Source organism: Nyctibius grandis, chromosome 6, assembly GCF_013368605.1.
Source record: "Nyctibius grandis isolate bNycGra1 chromosome 6, bNycGra1.pri, whole genome shotgun sequence".
NCBI lineage: Eukaryota > Metazoa > Chordata > Aves > Nyctibiiformes > Nyctibiidae > Nyctibius > Nyctibius grandis.
This window is the reverse complement of record NC_090663.1, coordinates 60,584,219-60,596,228: the sequence shown is the minus strand read 5'-3', so window position 1 is coordinate 60,596,228 and position 12,010 is coordinate 60,584,219. Positions and strand designations below refer to the sequence as shown.

Sequence of the window (12,010 nt, the reverse complement as noted above, 5' to 3'; positions counted from 1 at the left end):
AAGGCTTGTGCAGCAAAAAAAAACCCCAACGTGGTGTCAGTCAACAGAAAATGCTACTGAAAGCTAACTTCGGAAAAAAAGTGAAAAGCTACTTGTTTCTGAGTCTAGTTTCTGTTTCTTAAAATTGATACTTCTGTTATCTTAGTAAGCAGAGAAAACTATCTGTAAACCACTGAATGAGCAGGAAGGAGGGTATCATGGGTAAAGCATTGGGGCTTAGGAGATATGGGTTCAGTTCCCAGCTATACCACAGCTTTCCTGTATGTCTTTTAGGGTTAAAAAAAAAAAAAAAGGCACTGAAATGAATGGCTCCAGCAGGGTTAGTACCACGTTGTGTGATCTGTGTGCGCTTTGGCTCTCAGTTGTTGCTTATTAATTTTGTACCCTTTCTCTTGTTCTTTGCATGTTTTGCCTGCTCATTAATATTAGCACCCTAGGGAAAAGACTGCAGCAATGCTGGTTAAGATCTCCTCTTAACACACACACAGAGCAGGTAGCAATAGCAGCTTTGCTTTTTTTACTGCAAATATTTGTTTTTTGGAAGGAAGCTGCCTGCCTCTGCTTTGCATTATAAACAAGAGTTAGTAACACTCTGGCCCCTTGTGCGCTGCCAGACCCCTTTTCTCTGTCTCCTTTACTGAATTAAATAGGAAAAAGGAACAAAAATGGCTTATGTTTGTACAGCCCCAAGCACAGTGGGATTCTGTTTCGTGGCTGGGATATGAGGTGCCTCCTAACGTGCAATAATTAATTTTACTCTATCCACTCTCCTTATATTTAGAAGCATCAGACTTGCCATCCTGAATTAGACTCATGCTCCAGCTTGTCCAACAAAATATCTGCAACCAGCTAGTAGCAACTGTTTCAAGAAAAAGCAGCTATTCAGCAGGTAGTTACAGACTCAGTCTTCCAGAGGCAAAACTTCTTTCCAATACATCAGCTAGAGTTTATATTTTATAGCAAAAAACAGGTTAACTTGCAACTGCTTCAAAAAGTGTTTGGTTTTTTTAAGTAATGATTAGGTTTTAGCTTCTATACCTGCCTCTAAGTCTTTCCATCCATTTCCTCTCCCTCCACCCTTAAAGAAGAAAAAATACCCCCAAAACTACTTTTCTTTTTTAAAGTTGCTACAAAGTATGTGACTAAGTGCCTCACTCCTCCAAGTGTCTCTACATAGGTAGACTGCTAGAGCTCTGTGAGCCCAAGGAAAATGAATAGGGCTTTGTGAAAATGGCAAGGGCTGCCATCAGTTTGCAGGATCCCAAGTCATCTGACAGCACTGGGGGGAGGATAAAAAGGCCACCTATACCTAATGGATTGTCAACTGCACAGCATACGCACAGTAGAAAAATACATAGAAATCTGTGTTTTCCTACCTGGTCTCTCACTTCTCAGGCACTACATGTAGTAATACAGAGAAAGGAAACAGATCAGCACAACTCTTATTTTTCCTACTACTTTCTCACAACTGTGAAAGCTTCTTCTCTGCATTAAGGATTACAAGGAAGCAGAAAAGTACAGGTCCAAACTTATTTGAAGAGAACAAATGTTCTGTGGAAAGTTATGGAGGGTGCCATAGAAACAACAGAGAACTGAAAGGCTGTATTTTTCTGTTTTGTGCATTTTTCATATTTATAAACATCAAGAGTGCTTTTCCCTGTTTGGTCAATATTTTCATTTGCTCGTGGGTATGTGACATGTACACTTGCAAACTGACTGTGTGTGGAATGGAGACTCACTAGCATAGGTTTTCTTCCCCCCAAAACCTCTGCTGGATATATGAATTAAATAAGTATTAAATCTGACCCTTTTCAGTTGCTCAGCTTTCCTGGTTTTGATTGTTACTGTTGCCATTTTAGTAATACTTCAGACCTTTTTGGGCAGACAAACTTGAAATGAAACAGACAAGCAAGCAAAGGAGTGCAGTGGGAACGAAAAGTTGGTCATAGAAAAGAAAATACGTTAAGGTCTGTAATACATACACACATATGCACCCCCACTTCTCCAAATCCCAGGGAGAGGCGAGTCCAATGTATTTTCCAGCTTTCATATGTTCTCTTTCAGGACTAAATTGCATTCCTTTTATTAACCTGTACGTGCACTTTAAGCTTGAAGAAAATATCTCACTTTGGTGAACTTCAGTAACTTTGGGGGAAGGGAAGCAACTCCTTCTTTACTGCAACAATTCATTTTCCTCATTTTACCATGAGCAGGACAGTAATGCTACTTGGACGCAAGAGGAAATACGCCATCGTTCTTTTCTCCTTTTCGCTTACGTAAGAGCTGAGAGAGTTTTGTGTGCTTTGGCAAGTATAAAAATTGTATAACTTCAAAGTATGTGACTTCAAACGCGAGTGAAGTAGCATTGAAAGAACAAACAGATTAAACAAAGATAAAAAAAAGTATCGGGGCATGAAATGGGGGGTGAGTGCTGCACAAACAGTTGTTGTCTGTCATGCTAAGGGACTAATATGGAAAGTTATTAAAGGACACTGAAGTTGAGGGCAAAACTCTCCTGTCAGCATCAGGCCCAGGTTTAACGTTTACCCTTTGATCTCTCTAACAGCACTAAAAGTGGCAAGAGAAGGAAGAAATAGCGCAAACTAAGAAATGCCTTTGTCACCTATTCTCTCATATATTCTTTATTCTTGCTTGCTACCTTCTGCTACCCAGCTGCTGCAAGAGTATTGGGAACTGGGGGTCAAAAAGAAGTCAGAAAAGAAAACGAAAGGAGGTGAAGAGCTTAGTGAAACAGCAGCAGGTTCTAGATGTGACCCAAAGAATTGTCTCTCACAAATGAGAAGACAGGTGAGAAAGAAACCACTAGAGTGTAATAACAAAAATACAGTGATTGTAATCGACATTAACACAAAATGGAAGCAACCAACGTGAACACACAACTAATAGCAAAAGTCATGTGCATAACAAGATCTGCGGACTGGCCTTCGTACTCTGTTGTATGATGGTGAATACCATGACTCAGCTAGACAAACTCAGAATATAGAAGAGACACTTATACCAGCTGCTTCCTCCCTTCAAGGAAAAAACAGTTCCTAGGATTCATTTTGTAAAGCAAGTGATGTGCTTTGCACACCGTCCCGAGCACTTGCTGCAAAACCACATGGAAAAGTCTGAAAAAATGAGCGTGGAACTAGAAAATAATGTTTCTGGATGAGGAGCCCAGCCTCTGCTAATGAGGTCCCACAGTGTATGCACGGCATAGGCTTCCAGTGTCTCCAGAGACCAGAACCTGTCTGACAGCTTTGGTTTAGGTCCACAGGGGAGGGCATAAAACACATTGTCAGTTGGGTGCTTCTAACCAGCTACCATGTATTTTCATCTGTGCTTCCTGGAAGCATCTTGGCAAGACAATCCCAATAATTACGACCACTTCTCCCACTCCTGTTGGTTTTTTTTGTTTTTGTATTTGGTTTTTTTTTAAACAACAGACTGGTGGCATTATTCGTTTGGTTGAGTAAATGCAGAAATCTCTACCAAGCTTCTTACGTCTAATGGAGATCCAAAACTTACCTTGCAGTGGTATTAGCTTTCGTAACAGCAACGCCTCTTTGTGTCAACATGTCTCATTAAGTAATAAAGACTTTCAGCTATTTGATTTTACTTATAAAGTTAGTAGGATTCGTGATTTCTTTTTTGTTCTTTAAAAAGGGAATTGTTCTAGTATTCTAACAGGCAGTGAGTCATGCCTAATTAAGGAAAAAATATATAGCCATTTACAGTAGGATTCTTGTATTGCAAAGAGCTGTTTTGTCACAAAAGCTTTCGGGGATTGAATTCCTTATAAATTTTTTAAAAGGGGGTGGGGCAGGGAAATAATTTGAAACCTTTGCAACAATTCCCTTAACCCCCATCTCATACTTATGGTCAGTCTGTTCCAGGCAAATGCGTCGACACAGCCCAGATTGTGCTCAAGTGGGGGGAAAAAACCAGCAGTGTCTGACAAAGGAACCAAAGATCTAGAATGCAACACAGATGCAGAAAGCTCAGCCAAAACCAGAACTACGATATGTTTTCTTAAACTCTGCATTTTTTATTTCTTTCCCCCTCCTCCGCCGCCCGTGAGGACCAAGGACATTCCTAGAACTCTGTCCTCGTTGGCTGCGTCAAGGCAGCTGCTGAGGATGCTGGGACACTGTTTGTAAACACTCTAACCACGTGCGTGCAACCACATGGAGCGTCATCGTCCTGACCTAAACATCTACCCACTTGGTAAGCCGGGGTATTACTGCAATGGAGCCAAATCCTTTTCCAACACGATGTAACTTAAAGCAGCTCGCACCAGGACATTGGAAGACAAAGCTTGGACTGTTTATGTATTATCAGAAGGGAGATGAAGCAGAGAAGTTATTACATTTCAATGACTAATATTTAAACTTTAAGGATAGGGTAGCTCATGTAGAGCAAAGAACGCAGGAGTCATTATCCTCTTTATACGTCTGCGAAAAATTCAATGTAAACCTGGAAACTTCTCCTCCCCCACGCATACACCTGGTGAAACCAACATTCATATGCTGGGAACACACGTGGAATATATTTGAGGTCAGAGGTAATGCTGTAGAACACGTGAAGATAATTCACGTTGTCTAAATTGCATCATAGTAATTAATCAGAAAGTGCCAAGGCTACCGTCCTATACCAGTGGAAGACACTTCCAAGGGGTACTTGGTTATTTAGCTATTCATTTAACTACTCACCTGCTCACTTCTTTGAAACTATCTTAAGAGAGATGCTGTACTTGATTAGGATTAAAATGCTAAATTTTCCTTTCTTGATGAACTTGAGCATAGAACAAGCTTATTGCTTTGCACGCTGCAATAGAAATGCTGCCTTTATTTATTTTTTTTTTCAAATAAGTGGAAAAAGACACACACACCAAGAATTAGGTCAGACTGAAGCCTCAATTCTGCAAGCCTTTATTTATTTGTAAGAATAATCCTACTGGGTTTCTTGCCATATGTATGCTACAAGACAACAACACTCTGACTTAGAATCCACACCTCCAAAGAAAACTTTGTTTTTGAAGGCCAGCCTGAATTTTGTTCACGTTGCTAAGATGATTCAGCTCTCTGGAAGGTGTTTGACAGAGATGAACAAGCCTGCTTGAAAAGATAGACAGGAATCTAAAACTTTACGGCTTTTAGTTGTTAAAGTGTTTTTCAAAGCATAGCAGCTTTCTTTGACTTGTCCCTAGATTTAAAATCCTGTACTATGAACAACTGGTAGAACACTTTTTCTGATCCTCTTATAAGGCAGGGCACAGGTTTGGGTTTTTTTTTCCTTCAAGAACAGTGTGAGATATGTGGGTGAAATTAGTTAACTGTTCTTCCTATTTCTCAAACTTTGATTTTTTTCTACCTTCCTTCTGTTACGCCCCGCTACGTAATGCGAGGCACATTCCCAGTATTTTAATCCAAACAAACCTTTTTGGATCAGTCATCAACTGTCGCTGGGATTAGGCCAGCTCATGCTGGAGGTTCAGAATTTTATTCCTTAACCCCACCGCCTCTGTCTCCACCCACTGAGCAATTCCTTGGGAAAATAGGTGATTTTTTTTTTTTCTTTCCCCTAACAGACTTGTCTACCCTAAGGGAATGCAGAAGTGATTTCTTTTCAATGGGTGACTGAGAAGATGATTACTCATGGTACTTTCCATTTGTAACATTTTATTATCTAGGATATTGGGACAAGCTATGCAAATCGAACATGCAGGCAGTGATGATCTGAAAGTGTAACAGTCAGAACTATGGCAACTTGTTACAAGTTACTTGTTCACTGTTCAAAAGGATATTTTTCCTGCAGAACATCATTAAATGAGTAAGAATGTATTCACTGCCTTATGGAGCATGGGATCGGAATAATGCCACAAGTGTGATTGATTCATATAATTCCCTTTTTGGCTTTCAGCCATGATGCAGTCATATGCTTTATCTCTGTTCAGACTACAGCTTTTTTTTTTTTTTAAATAATGAATCATAGTACATCCCACTCCATTTCAGAACCAGCACATTGCCTTTCAAAATGATGTCACAACACTTACTGCTGCTGGCTGACTGCCTTAACAGCAATCAGAGAGCTGGACTAAATAAATACTGTATATTATTTGGCAAAATCATTTGTGGTTGTGTTCTCCAGCACAGTTTCCAAGATAACCACCAACTCTACTTGAACTTGGCAACTTTGTTCTACCACTTTCAGGCTCCAGTTGTGAAGCTGGCTTACAGATGCTGCTACCTGCTTACAGCTACTGTGTGGCAGTCAAGTGAGAGAGGTAGAAGGGTCACTGGCTGCGGCAAGCCAAATTCGACAGCTCATCTGAACTCCCACCTTGAAAAATAGAGAAATTTTTTTAAAGGATCTTATTTGGCTCCTGTAGAAACAAGAGACACATCTTCCACTCAGAACGAAACAGAACGAGGGATTTAGCGTCGCTGCTTAGGCACACTCTGAGAAAAACATTCTACTGCCTGTGCAAGGAACTTAGAAGTGAAGCACTCCCTGTGATCCCAAACATTAGTCCAACCCAAAGGTCACGTTTTTCAACACCTGAGCAGGCGATTTGTTCCAAAACATGGTGAGGTTTTGGTTTGGGGTTTTGTGTTGTTTTTTTTTTTTTTTTTCCTTTAGGGTTGTCTGGCCGTTGCTAGTATTTAAAGGAACCATATGGGAGACGGAGTCTCAGCAGCATCTGAAGTGCTCAGGGCAAGAGGGAATGGTCCCTTCCAACTCCGGCAGCTGAAATCCCTGTTCCAGCAGCAACTACAGAATCTCCCAATCCTGCACACAGAAACCAAAACATTTATAACCTATTTCTGTTACCCGATGCAGCACTGGTGCCAACAAGAGACCTTGGAAATCTGTCCGTCATAATAACTCCTCAGTGGGCACACGTTTCTTTAAACAATGTTGACATGCCAAAGTCTAGGACCATGCGCACTATATCAAAACAATACCAGTTTCCCTGGCTAAAAGCCAGGAATCAGCACAATGCCAAAGTCCTCGTTAAAAGCCTTACTACGAACAGTGATAGTTCGGCAAATTCGGGAGCCTCAGTGTCTCTCATTTAACCTTTTCTTCTTTCAAAGATTTGTTAATAATTAGTTCCGAAATGGGCAATACAAAACCACTTTCTGAGGTTCCCTGGATGGACTCACAAAGTTTTTTATGTCACTTCTCAAGAATGAAACAACTGGTTCCACTGAAAGATGACTTTTGAGTTCTTCATTTCATGTAAACAGCAGTTTAGTCCCACCACTGTTATTTTTCACATCTTTGCCTCCCTTTTTTCTCCTCCTCCCTACACCCTGGTTGCTAGATTTAAATGTTTTCTGACTTCACTGGCAGGGTTCACACTACGCTTTCAGTGACACTGCGGAAGAGAGACAAAATATTGCCCAACAGTGATTTATTTACATTGGTTCCAAATTCTTGGTTTTCTGCAGGATAAAATCCAAGATGTGTACATTCTTTGGAAGTGTTAACAGCAGCAGCAGATCTGGCAGACCAAACATTCTTGACTTGCTAGATTTAGCAACGTTTTCAAGACACAAGGGACTTAAATATAATAGAAAGAATATAATTTGGAAGTAGGAAAAGAAATATACAAAACTCTGAACACAGATGCAGCAAAATAGTATCAGTGTTTGTATCCAGTTTTGAGTCTTTTGAAAAAATCAGGTATTTAGCAACTGAGAACTGAAGTGTCAAAGGACAGCACCAACCAAAGTGCCATGTGTTTGAGAGAGAAAGAGCTGAAAGAAGTAGTCTTTCTGTATGACAGTCTATTAAAAACTGTTACCTGATCATGGTTAGTCACGGACCTTTAGCAATGATATACAACTAGTAATCTATATAGAAACAGCAGAAGCTTATCTTTATTTGGAGGAGTGAAAGAAATTAACTGTGAGGTGACCAGGAAAAGAAAAAAAAACAAGAACGAAAAGTTTTGGGAAATGTAACAGTAGTTGAGGGGCAAGCAGCCCTAAGGGTTCAAAGAAACATGCTCATTTTCTATGGCTACTGGTAAAAGGAGCCAATATGTTCATCACACACCACTTAAGCAAATTTGTCTAACTCCCAAAAGATAAGAGAAGGAATGATTTATAATCTACGGTCAGCTGGCCATGCCGAGGGTGTCTCTGAAAAGGACACTGCATATACCACGGTGTTGTTTTTGCCACCTTTTATTCAGTCAGATCCCCCTCTAACTCGAGTTTGTACATGACTCTTGACCATTAACATCTCCCTGTTGAATATCTGAGGCAACCACGTCCTGTTTTGCACTTTACAACCTCTAGAGAAAGTGCTGTAGTGGAATACACAAGTGAATATACATGTTACTACACTCACCCCCTGCTGCAGTAAGTCAGCCTACCATTAACATGCAAATAGAATGGCCTCATTAGCCGACAAACAACACCCACTGACCTGCTTTCACTAAGGACACTATCTCCTTATCTCTGAAACTCCTAAACTTCACATTCAAAACAGACAAAAAAAACCACGAGAAAGCCCTGATGTTCAGAGCTGCCGATCACTGCTCAAAGCCTGCACATTTGCATGCCGCTCATCATGGAAAACAAATCTTGTGATGAGATCTTTGGTTGCAACATTTCGATGGAAGCACGCTAGACCACATCACTTCTCCCTTCACCTCACACTCTGAAAAGGAAAATTACTTAGCAGAAAAGGGTCTGCTAAATTTCCAAGATTCAAACCGCGAGCCGAAAAGCCTCCTTTTAACTCAGGGCACGAAAATGACTGCTGGTGTCTAAGGGGGTGATTTAACGCCAGTGAATGCCACGATGCGAGCGTCCGCTGCCGCGCGCCCGACTCACGGACGCGGTGAGGTTGTTGCTCTTGTCTGTCATCTGGCGGGGAACAAGCCTGACCTCGCCGAAAGCGCTGTTTTAGGGGAACACGCACGAGAAAGTAATTTTTTTTTTTTTTCCCGTGGCCACATTGTGCAAGTGGCCCCGACGGCAGGATTTAGCAACGCGGACAAAACGGGCATGTAGATTGCACAGAAAAAGGAAGGCCTCGCAACGAGCCCCCCCACCCGCACACACTTCTTCCTCGCCCCCCAGGACCCGGTTTCGTTTCCCTCCCCCCTCTCTCCCCCTTTCCCCGGGGCTGCGTCCGCCTTTGTGTCCGCCCGGGGCCGGGGAGCGGCACAAAGCCGGGTCCCGCCGCCGCCCCGGCCCCCCGGCTGCTCTCCGCTGGGGGGGCGGCGCGGGAAGCCGCGGGGTGGGAAGGCCGGTCCCCGCGGGACGCAGCGCCGGCCGGGGCGCGGCGGAGGGGAGAGCGGGGCAGCCCCGCGGAGGGGAGCCGCCGACCGGCCGGCGGAGGCTCAAAGGCGGCGGGGCGACTCCCGCCACCGTCCCCGTCCCCCCGCCGCCGCCGCGCAGACAAAGGCGCGGGGAGGGGCGGCGAGGCAAAGTTGGGGGCCGACCCCGCGGGGAGGGGGCGGCGGGGGCCCGCGGCGCCCCCCGCCGCCTCTGTCAGTCAGCCATGTTGGGGGAGCCGCGGCGGCGCCCACCCCCCCGCGCACACCCAGCCAGCGCGGCGCGGCCCCGCGACACCCCCAGGGGTGCGGGGGGAAGGCGGCCGGCGCGGGGGTCCAGCTCTGACCTCTGCCGCGTCCCTCAGCCTTGCCGACATCCAGCACGCACAGCCGGGCGCCGCGCTCCCCGCTCCTACAGGGCCGCCATCTTGCTTCCTTCTGCTCCTTGACGAAAGCGGCCGGGCCCCCGCATCAATATGCACGCGGCGCCCTGACGTCGGCGCCCGCCCCGCGAGCCGCACCGCCCCGCGCGCGCAGCACACCCCCGCCGGCGCACCCCCACCCCCCTCCACGCGGCGCGGCGCCGTGCGCCCCCGTGCAGCGGGTGCGGGGGCGCCCCCGTCCCCGACCGCGGGGTCGCGGCCCCGCCCGGGGCTTTTTTTCTGGCTGTTGCCGCTTTTTGGCCTTTTGCGGTTTCCCCCCCCTCCCCTTTCCCCCTTCCCCCGTCCGCCCCCCCCCCCCCCCCCCGCTTTTTCTGCTTTCACCTCTCGCTGCGCACCGTTTTGCGCCCCGCGCTGCGCGGGAGCTGGTGGGTCCGTGGGGCACCGCGGGGCGCAGGGGGCGGCCCGCCAGCGGCAGCCCCCGCCACCCGGGGCACCCCCGTCCCGCATCCCACCCCCCTCCCCGGGACCGGCGGCGCTTTCCCACGGCGGCGGGAGCCCGTCTGCCGTCCCCGCGGGCCGGGCGGCTGCGGGGGCCGCGACTCCTCGGGCTGCTTTCCCCCGGCTGCGGCTGGGGGCTCGGGGGAGTGGGAACGCCGCGCGGTACCGGGTTGGCAACGTAAAAGAAAAGCCAAAACAAAAAAAAAAAAGAAAAAAAGAGAAACGCCAAAATCTCCCTAAGTTTCCCCAAAAGTGAGTTCCGTGCTGCTCAGCGCGGGGCCACCCGGACACCCGGCCGGGCGAGCACCCGCTTCCACGCGTCCGCAAAGCCGCGGCCCGCGGCTCGGGTGCGTGAGTCCCGGCGCGTCCCCAGCGAGGGGGCCCGTTCCGCCGGTCCCCAGCTCCGGGCTCAGCGCTCTCGGCAGCAGACACGGCGCCGTGCCCGCCGCAGCCGGAGCCGGAGCCGCAGAAGGAGGGCTGACTGCCGGTCCCAGCCCCGGGAGGGGGGTTTGGTGCTGCCCGGCCTGCCAGCCCTCGCCAGCGGGTGACAGGTTGCTGTCCCCTCCGTACGCCGCCCCGCTCCCGCCCTGCCCGCCGCCGTCCTTCGCCGGAGGAGCTGGAGCCTTTCCAGCCGGGGCGGCTGCGGGGAGCAGCACTAAGAGTGTGCAAAACCGCCTCTGTGGGAACCGGCCTTGGGGTTTCACACCGCCGAAGCACCCCCCCGGTGCCGTCCCCACGGTGCAAACTAGAGCAGCCTCCAGGCTGCTCTACTTCGGCCTGCCCGGGGGATGTTGTGGGGCCGGGGGGGATTCTAGGAGAGCATTAGCTTCGCAGCCAGACCCTCTCCCACCTGCGGATGCGTCCTTCGCCCCGGGCCTGGCAGGAGGGGGTCTGCAGGCACCGTGCTCATCAGCAGTGACCGGGAGAAGCCGAACCTCCAGCTGTCCCCTGCCCGGGGAAGGCAGGCTGGTGAGAAAGGGTTTTAGCGAGATGCCAAATCCAGTGCGCTCGATGCAGATCAGAGTGATTTCTAGGAAGTTCAGGTCATCGCTGAGTAATTTGTTTTTCACATCACAGGTTGTTCTCTGGGTTTTGGTTTTGCTTTAATTTCTGTGAAATATTTCAGAAGCAGCCTGGAGATAAAAGGTTGCTCTTACAACTTGCTAAAATAGCTCTGCGCTGCCGGCAGTGTGTCACTCCCGTACCCGTGCCGGGCAGCTCGCTCTCCCCAGCCCACGGGAAGGTGCTGGCCTGGCTAGCTCTATCCCATAGGAAAATATGCCGGTTTTCTAGACAAAGATCATTGTGTTTGCTTCCTCAGAACTGACTTCAGCAGCGTCTTGTGCAGCCTAAACCTGTGCAAATAGGCTCAGTCTCTGTTTCTTTTTGGAAGAGTAAACGATGCAAAGAGCAGTTAAAGTTTGTCTCAATTTTGCCAGATTTTTTCTGTTTTCACAGCACTTTCTTGATTTCCAACAGCCTTTAATCAGTATTTCAAGCTCTTTTAAGTCTGCATATTTATTAAAGCCTAGGGTTGCTTTTTCCCCTCATGTGGCACATCCAGCTGATGTTACAGGGAACAAGCACGCTCGACCTCTTAGCCGGTGCAAAGTGCTGTCTCCAAGCTGAGCCGCTCTTACAGCATCTGCAGAGACACCTCTGTCCTCTGCACCATCTTGTTCTGCCTAACCAGGGCACGGCATCGACAGGGTTCGGCCGGGTCCCTCTCTCCGTGCTTTTCTCCGGTATTTGCATTGCGCTGGGTGAGGCGACCCTCCTTTGCATGGCTCGGATCCCTCCCGTGCCCGTGTGCCCTTCGCGGCTGGAA

At 47.5% G+C, this 12,010-nt stretch overlaps 1 protein-coding gene across 1 annotated transcript in view; it reads right to left on the bottom strand.

Moving 5' to 3' along the window:
- The window catches only part of TET2 (tet methylcytosine dioxygenase 2), a 75,352-nt gene extending 65,621 nt beyond the window's left edge, over positions 1-9,731 (bottom strand). Inside the window, exon 1 of the mRNA XM_068403798.1 lies at positions 9,649-9,731. Within this exon, the coding sequence (XP_068259899.1) occupies positions 9,649-9,678 (30 nt within the window). The 5' untranslated portion in view covers positions 9,679-9,731. The remainder of the gene's footprint in view (positions 1-9,648) is intronic.
- Positions 9,732-12,010: the final 2,279 nt, after the last annotated feature.